The sequence below is a fragment of the Siphateles boraxobius genome, unplaced genomic scaffold (genome assembly GCF_051911475.1).
Source record: "Siphateles boraxobius isolate OS27281-9 unplaced genomic scaffold, OSU_SipBor_1 88, whole genome shotgun sequence".
Lineage (NCBI taxonomy): Eukaryota > Metazoa > Chordata > Actinopteri > Cypriniformes > Leuciscidae > Siphateles > Siphateles boraxobius.
The window spans coordinates 786,320-800,698 of record NW_027509217.1 but is presented as its reverse complement, the minus strand read 5'-3'; the positions used below and the strand labels follow the sequence as shown (position 1 = coordinate 800,698).

The following is a 14,379-nucleotide window of genomic DNA, read 5'->3' as shown; positions in this document are numbered from 1 at the left end:
TTTATAAAGTTTTAAATATGGATATTTTTCTTACACAAACGCATTTCGTTCTTACAGAAACGCAAAGATGCACTTTTATGATGGAAAGATGCACTTTTATATGATGATAGATGCACTTTTATATGATGGATAGATGCACTTTTATGATGGATAGATGCACTTTTATGATGGACAGATGCACTTTTATATGATGGATAGATGCACTTTTATGATGGATAGATGCACTTTTATGATGGATAGATGCACTTTTATGATGGATAGATGCACTTTTATGATGGATAGATGCACTTTTATGATGGATAGATGCACTTTTATATGATGGACAGATGCACTTTTATGATGGATAGATGCACTTTTATGATGGAGAGATGCACTTTTATGATGGAGAGATGCACTTTTATGATGGAGAGATGCACTTTTATGATGGAGAGATGCACTTTTATGATGGAGAGATGCACTTTTATGTTGGAGAGATGCACTTTTATGATGGAGAGATGCACTTTTATGATGCAAAGATGCACTTTTATGATGGATAGATGCACTTTTATGATGGATAGAGCACTTCTTTGATGGACAGATGCACTTTTATGATGGACAGATGCACTTTTATGATGGAAAGATGCACTGATAGATGCACTTTTATGATGGATAGATGCACTTTTATGATGGATAGATGCACTTTTATGATGGACAGATGCACTTTTATGATGATAGATGCACTTTTATATGATGGAGAGATGCACTTTTATATGATGGAAAGATGCACTTTTATGATGGATAGATTTACTTTTATGATGGAAAGATGCACTTTTATGATGGATAGATGCACTTTTATATGATGGATAGATGCACTTTTATATGATGGACAGATGCACTTTTATATGAGGGAAAGATGCACTTTTATGATGGAAAGATGCACTTTTATATGATGGATAGATGCACTTTTATATGAGGGAAAGATGCACTTTTATGATGGAAAGATGCACTTTTATGATGGATAGATGCACTTTTATGATGGATAGATCCACTTTTTAGATCCACTTTTATGAAGGATAGATCCACTTTTTAGATGTACTTTTATGATGGACAGATGCACTTTTTAGATGCACTTTTATGATGGACTGATGCACTTTTATGATGGACAGATGCACTTTTATATGATGGATAGATGCACTTTTATGATGGATAGATGCACTTTTCAGATTTACTTTTATGATGGATAGATGCACTTTTATGATGGATAGATGCACTTTTTAGATTTACTTTTATGATGGATAGATGCACTTTTATGATGGATAGATGCACTTTTATGATGGACAGATGCACTTTTATGATGGATAGATGCACTTTTATGATGGACAGATGCACTTTTAAGATGGAAAGATGCACTTTTATGATGGATAGATGCACTTTTATGAAGGATAGATCCACTTTTTAGATGCACTTTTATGATGGATAGATGCAGTTTTATGATGGATAGATGCACTTTTATGATGGACAGATGCACTTTTATGATGGACAGATGCACTTTTATGATGGATAGATGCACTTTTATGATGGATAGATGCACTTTTTAGATTTACTTTTATGATGGATAAATGCACTTTTTAGATTTACTTTTATGATGGATAGATGCACTTTTATGATGGATAGATGCACTTTTATGATGGATAAATGCACTTTTTAGATTTACTTTTATGATGGATAGATGCACTTTTATGATGGATAGATGCACTTTTATGATGATAGATGCACTTTTATGATGGATAGATACACTTTTATGATGGATAGATGCACTTTTATGATGGACAGATGCACTTTTATGATGGAAAGATGCACTTTTATGATGGATAGATGCACTTTTATGAAGGATAGATCCACTTTTTAGATACACTTTTATGAGGGATAGATGCACTTTTATGATGGATAGATGCACTTTTATGATGGATAGATGCACTTTTATGATCGATAGATGCACTTTTATATGATGGATAGATGCACTTTTATGATGGATAGATGCACTTTTATGATGGATAGATGGACTTTTTTGATGGACAGATGCACTTTTTAGATGCACTTTTATGATGGACAGATGCACTTTTATGATGGACAGATGCACTTTTTAGATGCACTTTTATGATGGACAGATGCACTTTTATGATGGATAGATGCACTTTTATAATGGAAAGATGCACTTTTATGATGGATAGGTGCTCTTTTATGATGGATTGATGCACTTTTATGATGGACAGATGCACTTTTATGATGGATAGATCCACTTTTTAGATCCACTTTTATGAAGGATAGATCCACGTTTTAGATGTACTTTTATGATGGACAGATGCACTTTTATGATGGACAGATGCACTTTTATGATGGATAGATCCACTTTTTAGATCCACTTTTATGAAGGATAGATCCACGTTTTAGATGTACTTTTATGATGGACAGATGCACTTTTATGATGGACAGATGCACTTTTATGATGGATAGATGCACTTTTATGATGGATAGATGCACTTTTTAGATTTACTTTTATGATGGATAGATGCACTTTTTAGATTTACTTTTATGATGGATAGATGCACTTTTATGATGGATAGATGCTCTTTTTAGATGTACTTTTATGATGGACAGATGCACTTTTATGATGGACAGATGCACTTTTATGATGGATAGATGCACTTTTATGATGGATAGATGCACTTTTTAGATTTACTTTTATGATGGATAGATGCACTTTTTAGATTTACTTTTATGATGGATAGATGCACTTTTATGATGGATAGATGCTCTTTTTAGATTTACTTTTATGATGATAGATGCACTTTTATGATGGATAGATACACTTTTATGATGGATAGATGCACTTTTATGATGGACAGATGCACTTTTATGATGGAAAGATGCATTTTATGATGGATAGATGCACTTTTATGAAGGATAGATCCACTTTTTAGATGCACTTTTATGATGGATAGATGCACTTTTATGATGGATAGATGCACTTTTATGATGGACAGATGCACTTTTATGATGGATAGATGCACTTTTATGATGGATAGATACACTTTTATGATGGACAGATGCACTTTTATGATGGACAGATGCACTTTTATGGTGGAAAGATGCACTTTTATGATGGATAGATGCACTTTTATGAAGGATAGATGCACTTTTTAGAAGCACTTTTATGATGGATAGATGCACTTTTATGATGGACAGATGCACTTTTTAGATTTACTTTTATGATGGATAGATGCACTTTTATGATGGATAGATGCACTTTTATGATGGATAGATACACTTTTATGATGGACAGATGCACTTTTATGATGGACAGATGCACTTTTATGATGGATAGATGCACTTTTATGATGGATAGATGCACTTTTTAGATGCACTTTTATGATGGATAGATGCACTTTTATGATGGATAGATGCACTTTTATGATGGACAGATGCACTTTTTAGATTTACTTTTATGATGGATAGATGCACTTTTATGATGGATAGATGGACTTTTATGATGGACAGATGCACTTTTTAGATGCACTTTTATGATGGACAGATGCACTTTTATGATGGACAGATGCACTTTTATGATGGACAGATGCACTTTTTAGATGCACTTTTATGATGGACAGATGCACTTTTATGATGGACAGATGCACTTTTATGATGGATAGATGCACTTTTTAGATTTACTTTTATGATGGATAGATGCACTTTTTAGATGGATAGATGCACTTTTTAGATGGATAGATGCACTTTTTAGATTTACTTTTATGATGGACAGATGCACTTTTATGATGGATAGATGCACTTTTTAGATTTACTTTTATGATGGATAGATGCACTTTTTAGATGGATAGATGCACTTTTTAGATTTACTTTTATGATGGACAGATGCACTTTTATGATGGATAGATGCACTTTTTAGATTTACTTTTATGATGGATAGATGCACTTTTTAGATTTACTTTTATGATGGACAGATGCACTTTTATGATGGATAGATGCACTTTTTAGATTTACTTTTATGATGGATAGATGCACTTTTATGATGGATAGATGCACTTTTATGATGGATAGATGCTCTTTTTAGATTTACTTTTATGATGGATAGATGCACTTTTATGATGGATAGATGCACTTTTATGATGGATAGATACACTTTTATGATGGATAGATGCACTTTTATGATGGACAGATGCACTTTTATGATGGACAGATGCACTTTTATGAAGGATAGATCCACTTTTAAGATGCACTTTTATGATGGATAGATGCACTTTTATGATGGATAGATGCACTTTTATGATGGACAGATGCACTTTTATGATGGATAGATGCACTTTTATGATGGATAGATGCACTTTTATGGTGGAAAGATGCACTTTTATGATGGATAGATGCACTTTTATGAAGGATAGATCCACTTTTTAGATGCACTTTTATGATGGATAGATGCACTTTTATGATGGATAGATGCACTTTTTAGATTTACTTTTATGATGGATAGATGCACTTTTTAGATGGATAGATGCACTTTTTAGATTTACTTTTATGATGGACAGATGCACTTTTATGATGGATAGATGCACTTTTTAGATTTACTTTTATGATGGATAGATGCACTTTTTAGATTTACTTTTATGATGGACAGATGCACTTTTATGATGGATAGATGCACTTTTTAGATTTACTTTTATGATGGATAGATGCACTTTTATGATGGATAGATGCACTTTTATGATGGATAGATGCTCTTTTTAGATTTACTTTTATGATGGATAGATGCACTTTTATGATGGATAGATGCACTTTTATGATGGATAGATACACTTTTATGATGGATAGATGCACTTTTATGATGGACAGATGCACTTTTATGATGGACAGATGCACTTTTATGAAGGATAGATCCACTTTTAAGATGCACTTTTATGATGGATAGATGCACTTTTATGATGGATAGATGCACTTTTATGATGGACAGATGCACTTTTATGATGGATAGATGCACTTTTATGATGGATAGATGCACTTTTATGGTGGAAAGATGCACTTTTATGATGGATAGATGCACTTTTATGAAGGATAGATCCACTTTTTAGATGCACTTTTATGATGGATAGATGCACTTTTATGATGGACAGATGCACTTTTATGATGGATAGATACACTTTTATGATGGATAGATGCACTTTTATGATGGATAGATCCACTTTTTAGATTTACTTTTATGATGGATAGATGCACTTTTATGATGGATAGATACACTTTTATGATGGATAGATGCACTTTTATGATGGACAGATGCACTTTTATGATGGACAGATGCACTTTTATGATGGATAGATGCACTTTTATGATGGATAGATGCACTTTTATGATGGACAGATGCACTTTTATGATGGATAGATGCACTTTTTAGATTTACTTTTATGATGATAGATGCACTTTTATGATGGATAGATGCACTTTTATGATGGATAGATGCACTTTTATGATGGACAGATGCACTTTTTAGATACACTTTTATGATGGATAGATGCACTTTTATGATGGAAAGATGCACTTTTATGATGGATAGATGCACTTTTAATGGATAGATGCACTTTTATGATGGACAGATGCACTTTTTAGATTTACTTTTATGATGATAGATGCACTTTTATGATGGATGGATGCACTTTTATGATGGATAGATGCACTTTTTAGATACACTTTTATGATGGATAGATGCACTTTTATGATGGAAAGATGCACTTTTATGATGGATAGATGCACTTTTATGATGGAAAGATGCACTTTTATATGATGGACAGATGCACTTTTATGATGGACAGATGCACTTTTATGATGGATAGATGCACTTTTATGATGGATAGATGCACTTTTATGATGGACAGATGCACTTTTATGATCGATAGATGCACTTTTATATGATGGATAGATGCACTTTTATATGACGGACAGATGCACTTTTATGATGGACAGATGCACTTTTATGATCGATAGATGCACTTTTATATGATGGATAGATGCACTTTTATATGATGGACAGATGCACTTTTATGATGGATAGATGCACTTTTATATGATGGACAGATGCACTTTTATGATGGACAGATGCACTTTTATGATGGACAGATGCACTTTTATGATGGATAGATGCACTTTTATGATGGATAGATGCAATTTTATGATGGACAGATGCACTTTTATGATGGACAGATGCACTTTTATGATGGATAGGTGCACTTTTATGATGCAAAGATGCACTTTTATGATGGATAGATGCACTTTTATGATGGATAGATGCACTATTATGATGGACAGATGCACTTTTATGATCGATAGATGCACTTTTATATGATGGATAGATGCACTTTTATATGATGGACAGATGCACTTTTATGATGGACAGATGCACTTTTATGATCGATAGATGCACTTTTATGATGGATAGATGCACTTTTATGATGGATAGATGCACTTTTATGATGGATAGATGCACTTTTATGATGGATAGATGCACTTTTATGATGGACAGATGCACTTTTTAGACGTACTTTTATGAAGGATAGATCCACTTTTTAGATACACTTTTCTGATGGACAGATGCACTTTTATGATGGAAAGATGCACTTTTATATGATGGATAGATGCACTTTTATGATGGATAGATGCACTTGTATGATGGATAGATGCACTTTTATGATGGAAAGATGCACTTTTATATGATGGATAGATGCACTTTTATGATGGAAAGATACACTTTTATGATGGAAAGATGCACTTTTATATGATGGATAGATGCACTTTTATATGATGGATAGATGCACTTGTATGATGGAAAGATGCACTTTTATGATGGATAGATGCACTTGTATGATGGATAGATGCACTTTTATGATGGAAAGATGCACTTTTATATGATGGATAGATGCACTTTTATGATGGAAAGATACACTTTTATAATGGATAGATGCACTTTTATATGATGGAAAGATGCACTTTTATGATGGATAGATGCACTTGTATGATGGAAAGATGCACTTTTATGATGGATAGATGCACTTGTATGATGGATAGATGCACTTTTATGATGGAAAGATGCACTTTTATGATGGAAAGATGCACTTTTATGATGGATAGATGCACTTGTATGATGGATAGATGCACTTTTATGATGGAAAGATGCACTTTTATGATGGATAGATGCACTTGTATGATGGAAAGATGCACTTTTATGATGGATAGATGCACTTGTATGATGGATAGATGCACTTTTATGATGGAAAGATGCACTTTTATGATGGATAGATGCACTTGTATGATGGATAGATGCACTTTTATGATGGAAAGATACACTTTTATGATGGATAGATGCACTTGTATGATGGATAGATGCACTTTTATGATGGAAAGATGCACTTTTATATGATGGATAGATGCACTTTTATGATGGAAAGATACACTTTTATGATGGAAAGATACACTTTTATAATGGATAGATGCACTTTTATGATGGATAGATGCACTTGAATGATGGAAAGATGCACTTTTATGATGGAAAGATGCACTTTTATGATGGATAGATGCACTTTTATATGATGGATAGATGCACTTTTATGATGGATAGATGCACTTTTATGATGGATAGATGCACTTTTCTGATGGAAAGATGCACTTTTATGGACTTCAAAACATAATGGCCATTCACTGCCATTATAAAGCTCGGAAGAGCCAGGACATTTTTTAAGATAACTCTGATTGTATTCGTCTGAAACAAGTGGGCTTTTTGGGTGAACTATCCCTTTAACATGTTTACAGATTTATCTAAAATAGGCAGATTTTGTTCCTTTAGTGCGGTAGCATTTTTCCCCGTGGCTCAAGACTGACTCGTGGGTTTTGACAGCCTGATTGTGCTGACTGTGATGTATGGCAGGATTTGACTCTGGATTTTCAACAGTAGTTTTCTTCACTGAAGCTCCAGAAGCCTGTCCGGCGTTCCAGGTGACCTGGGAAGTAGATGCCATGACCCTTCATTCTGTAGATCCCAAAACATACATCTTTATCAAAATAACCCCGCCGTAAGAGCGTGGGAAGACACGGAGAGTACATTCATCATTTTAACGATTAATTTCCTTGTCCTGTCCTTCCCCGGATCTATTAATATCATTCCTGAGGTGTAAGTATGCATTTCCCGTCGATGAGATTTATTCCGATATCATGCCTTCCATTACTCATCCCGCAGCACCTGCGATTTAGGAGTCAAATCAAATTCAATATTTTTTAATCAGAATATGAAAATCTTAACTTGATCAAGCTATCTTCTGGTATTACTTTCCTCGTTTCTCACAGGGAAAAGTCGTGAGGGCTCATATTTGGAGAATTAATATCAGATGTTTTTGCAGTAATTGTTAGAGAATGAAAAATTAAAACTCCCAGCAAGGTGTCGGTAAACATTAATCAGATCGTCTGGCTTTTTTTCTCTTTTTTTGTGCCAGGTAATTTGCCTTAATATTTAAATGTTCTTTAATAACTCTGATTATTAAAGGATTGTGCCGATTTCTCCGCTGGCGTATTGTGAAGTGCTTGTAAAATGCCTCTACATTTATTAAAACACGCCGACAGATTTGAAGCTGTCAGGCCTGAGGACTTATCTGCTGTCGAGAGGAGGGCTTTGTTCATCAGATATCGCCACTGCTTTAAAACACTTTAGATTCCCCTGTAATCCATTGGCATCCTGTAATTAATCAACTAATTCCAAGTCTCAGGATGGCTGTAATTACGGCACCTCGTAATAGCTTATTCTTTCTGCTCCAGCACCTACATTTCATTTGTTTATTTTCTCACACTCATAAATCTGGGGGAGTGTCAAGAGCGCCACAATATTAGTGCAATAATCAAAGTTAATTATCAGAGCCCCCCCCCCCTGCTAATAATGGAGACTCTCAGAGAGATCGGCTGCGAGCGCACAGCCACGGGCAAAATCCCTGACACGCCACGTCAAGACCACAGGAATATTCATTAACAATTACACCGTAAAAGAGAGAAAGTTGAAAACTAGAGGATCTTTAAGTTTGCTTTTAGATGTCTTCTATAAGAACAGCATTTTTTAACCTAAATTAAAGAAGTTTACCAGGAGGATTAGATATAAAGCCAAAAGTGTACATCATTTTTTTACTAAGGCTGTCAATTTAACGCATTCAATTACTTAATTATAGGGGGAAAATAATGTGTTAGAATTATTAATGCATTTAACGCACCCATCCAAAACCGACGTAGTTCATCTTAAATCTCATATAGTTGACTGGTGAAGAACATGAAGCAGAGCAAAAGCTCCCTGTGTGATGAAGCCTGTATAATGCTGTTATAATGCCCCTAAAATTCAAGATATCAGAGCAAAAATGCCCCTGTATGGGTTTTTGGCTCATATTTATATCACATGATATAGTTAAGCAATATCACACAATATGCTGTTTTGGTCCCGAACAGCACGAGTGCAAGTGTGTTACTGATTTCAACAGTTCATTGAATAAGAAGTTAATATTGTGTTATAATGTAGACACAATATTGTCTGTTTTCGCAAACTTTTGCTAACGAAAATATTACAGATAAACCAGAGCACCAGTGTTGTGTGTCTTCAAGCAATACAGAGGTGTGTCATTTCTGAATGATAGCACGGTTTGGGCAAATCAATCGTGGTGAAACAATGATTCAATGACTCATTTATAAAGAGAGCCATTTACTTCATTCCTGAATGAATCAGCCGTTTGAACAAATCAAATGAATGAATCAGTGAATCAATGAATCAATGAATGACTCAATGACTTACTCATTAAGACATTTACCGCCACTTGCTGGCAGTTTTAGTTGCTTATTTAGAGTATAATTTCATTTTTGTAATTTTTTGATTTATTTCCATATTAATAAAAACACGTTGAAACGTCACGCGTGACGCAAGCGGAAGTACAGACCTATTGTTTACAAACCGAACGTGCGAAGATTTAGACAAACGCCATTTACAAAAAAATAAATAATTAAATAAGGGGTAAAACAACGATGTTGCCGATTTTGAAGTTGGAGGAGAAAATCAGAGGTAGTTTTTCGGCCTATCCTACATTTATAAACCGGAACACGCGTGACCTTTCAGCGTGATTACGTGATGTGTGGCGCATCACAGCTAGTGCAAGACAAGCATTTGAGGTTAAAAATATATATAATGTTCATTTTTGTTATAAAATGACCGCTGATGTGTCTAGATACGACTCTTATTCCTCGGCTGGATCGTGTCGAGACTTTGAAGCTGCACTGAAACTGACATTTGGACCTTCAACCCGTTGGACTCCATTGAAGTCACTATATGGAGAAAAATCCTGCAATGTTTTCCTCAAAAACCTTAATTTTTTTCGACTGAAGAAAGAAAGACATGAACATCTTGGATGACGTGGAGGAGAGTAAATTACCAGGAGATTTTAATTCTGAAGTGAACTACTCCTTTAACAACAGGGTGCTAATGTTACTAACTTAAGTTTAAACTTGTTCAGCAAAATTTTCTGCAAATTGTTGTTCCTCCACGACAGTAGTTGGCGATAATGTCTGCTATAGCATCCGCTGTGCAGAGCAGAATTACACTCGGTTTCAAACCGCAGTTCATAACCCAAACGCATGCAATCCAAGGCAAGAATGAACTCCCAGAATGCTCTGCACCAAACTGGGTGAAAAATAACATTTCCCACAATAACAATGCTCTGATAAAGTACAGATCCTCGAAAAATGTACTTAAGTACAGTAACAAAGTAAAAAATACAAACAGCACTATTTGAAAGAGTTGCTGCCTATGAAGAACAATTCAGATCAGATCATATAATTAACATCATACATAGTTCCACTAGTACCACATCATACATATATTTCAGTTAGGATGCATTAGAAGGCCGCTGACTATGTAGAAACAGCACTAATGACTCAAATCTCCACCTAATCATGTGACTCAGGAGAAGCCAGAGATGCCAGCTACACAAAACGTGATTTATGAAATGTAAAGGTCACACAGGATGACGTCGCACTGCAGTAGTCAGAGAGAGTGAGTGAGTGTGTGAGTGTGTGTGTGTGTGTGTGTGTGTGTGTGTGTGTGTGTGTGTGTGTGTGTGTGTGTGTGTGTGTGTGTGTGTGGTGTTTTTACTAACCCATTCCTCCGTGATCAGTCTTGCTGCTTTACTGGCACGACTGTGGTTTCGGCACGCTAAGATCACATGGGCGCCGTGAAGAGCGAAAGATCGGGCGGTCTCGAAACCTGCAGATAGGGCGTGGGTGGGGAGAAAAGGGATTGTGGGAGAAGAGAAATGACATGATTGAGATAAGTCACTTGACTGATAACTTGCTGTTATTTGCAGCGGATGAACCCGAGCAGAGGGTGGACGGAAATCCCATATCTCGGATTCATTCTCCGTCAGACAGAAAGCCAAAGGCTCTTTTTTAAGATACTCAATCAAGACCCTTTTTAAGTGATGAAAATGATTAAGTCAAAGCAGAGAAACTCCAATAGCTTTGGTAATGATAATGAAATGAAACCGGACCCAGGACAAGACCTTGAGGCACCTCAATGACAGAATGTCTATCGTTAGCACATTTACACTGCAAAAAATAATCTGTATTTTTCCAGTATCTAAATATCTTTAAAAAGATACATTACTTGAAAATAAAATTGTGAAACAATGACTTATTATCAGAAAATATATCTTGAATTAAGTTTGGTTTTCTTACTTTATTAGCAAGTCATTCTTTTGTTCTGTGCATAAGCCTCAACAATTTTTTATTTACGTTTAAAACAGGAAAACTAAACTTAATCAAAAGATGCATAACTCTGAAAAGAGTTCAAAATATCTTGAGCATTTTTGGTACATTATGTACATTAATGGATCTTTTTGCTTATACTGATTAAGAAAGCAGATTTTTTGCAAGAATAACTTACTAAATGGAGACGTAAAATCCATAATGTGTATTTCTTTTTGCCACACCCATGATCCTAAAGCACTTCAAAGCTAGAGTGATAAGAGGCTCTATCACAGAGCGTCAGAGATACTTTAGCCTCATTTAGAAATTACTCCTCATATCAGTTTCTCAAATTAATTTTCAAAAATCGCCACTCTAAATGGGTCAGTCAAACCCAAAAGGTAGAAACAATGATCTAAATATACTCCGTATGGGAAGGCAGAAACACAAAACATTTGCTTCACTGAAAAAGGTTATATTTAGGGGGGACTTGGGGTATTGTTTTGGCTGGTTTTGCTGACCTGCCGTTTTGCATTGTGCCTTTGATTACACCAAGTGTGTTTAAAGTTTCTCTTAAGCTGGCATCAGCACTTTATTACCCGGAGTGGGCACCCGTCATAAAGGTACATGTGTCTCAGAATAGATACTGCGAGAAAAAGCCTCAAGTTCATAACAATGGTTCAGGTTTGCAAGTCCGACATTAATAATCCAGTTAAAGAAGGAATATCAGATGGGGCGAACGGTGTGTTTTGCCATCATACGAAGGACACAAAGGTCAAACCTCTAAAATCTGCAATGTCCCACAACACCAGGGTGAAGGAGACTTCTGTCCTGTCGGCAGGACATTTGAGCTCAGTGGCTTATTTTAACCCGTAATCCTCAGGCGCATGTGCGTCTTTCTGTTGGCCACATTTGCTCATTAAATCCTGGGTTTAATTACAGCAAAGGGGCTGAAAACATATGCAGATTTGCTCTCTTTTGTCGTAATCTCCTATTACTATAAAACAGACTCAAAGACAGAGCTAAATTGGCCTTTGCGGTTTTCCCTCGACGCTCGGCGGCTCAAACGTGTGTGGGTGTGTGAGTGTGTTATCCGCCAGCAGGTGGACTAAACGCGCTGGTTTACTGGCTGGCCCGCCTGCTCTCTCTGACTGTGAAATAACCCTTGGCCATTCTGCTTGTAAAACATATTACACTGTCATGGCTCAGAAAAGACCTGACAGGCCAACACGGCTCAGACAGAGAGGCATGACTCCGTCGCTCCGTGAACCACTCCAGTGCTGGGAATCATGGGTATCAGTGGACCGGATGAAAGCTGACAGCTGTCACTGACTGTGAGTGGCACTTGCACGCATGTCCGAGTTTTTTACCTTCACTTTTCCCAGTGAAGTTCACTGCCCCGTTCTTTCCAAAGGACTGATCCAACCAGCACTTACAATGATTTTAACACTGTTTTTTATTTTTATAGACCGGAAAGGAGGGTGAACCTCACAGAACCTGCATAATAAAATGCTTCTATTTTACCCCTAAATCAAAAGGAACATAAGAAACAATATTTTTGCATTAAAAACAACAAAGCCTATTTTAGGACCATTACACTGTAAAAAAAAAAACAGCTTTCCTTAAATTTTTAAGAACAATCAACTTGAATGTTGAAAGTCATTCCTACTTAAATTACATTTAACTGACTTTAAAAAATGAGTTGAATCTTTTATAACTTGAGTTGAAGGAAGCAATGTAAAATATGCATTGTCATAACTTATTGATCATATTTTTTTTCAGTGTAGTACCAGATTTTTCCATTGTGACATTATGACATTAATAAACAAATCATATTGATGTAATAAAGGAACATTTTACATTAATGTGATGTAATACGTTCTATGTTTTCAATAAATATTACTATAGGTATGAGGCAATGTTAATTTGTTTAGAGTGACTGTGAGTTGCTTTGTCTTGTTAAATTTGATTTGTATGCTTTTAAATAAATAAATAAATACATTTTAACATTTAACATAATAAAGGAAAATGATTACATTATTGCAACTAAATAAACAATAATTAAAAAATTAAGTACTGTGAAAGTAATAACAGTGATAACATGTACAATGCCTTTAATTGATGCTTTTAATTATGTGTTTATGTAAAATCATACAAATCAAATGCAACAGCACCTAAAGGAAATGTTACTCTTAATAAATCATAAAACTCTACCTTTTTTCTGTATTACAGTGAATATTACTAAGACAATATAACAATAATTATCTCTGAAAAAAAATTAAAAGTAGAAAAATAAGGGAGCTTTGCAGTAATTTGGGGGTTGAAATGCTCAAACATTGCATTTCAAAAAAATCTTAGTGCTACTAAAAATAGGCCTTATTTTCTTCGCAGTAAATGTAATATAATATTCAATTTATTTATTTTTTAAGCAAAATATGACCTGGAATGAGTGTGGGATCAGAAACGCACTTCATACGAGTTTCCCAGCACACACACACACACACACACACACACACACACACACACACACACACACACACACACACACACACACACACACACATGTAAAAACCCTTGCCTGATAGT

General features: G+C 35.2%; 1 protein-coding gene and 1 long non-coding RNA gene across 4 annotated transcripts in view; one reads left to right on the top strand and one right to left on the bottom strand.

Annotated features, from left to right (window-relative positions):
- The window catches only part of LOC143731909 (uncharacterized), a 233,212-nt gene that overhangs the window by 23,200 nt on the left and 195,633 nt on the right, over positions 1–14,379 (top strand). The window lies entirely within an intron of this gene.
- Positions 1–14,379, bottom strand: part of wwox (WW domain containing oxidoreductase) — a 273,547-nt gene that overhangs the window by 237,085 nt on the left and 22,083 nt on the right. For all 3 annotated transcript variants that reach the window (XM_077222507.1, XM_077222508.1, XM_077222510.1), the window contains exon 5: positions 11,208–11,314. In XM_077222507.1, coding sequence (XP_077078622.1) covers positions 11,208–11,314 — 107 coding nt within the window. The remainder of the gene's footprint in view (positions 1–11,207; positions 11,315–14,379) is intronic.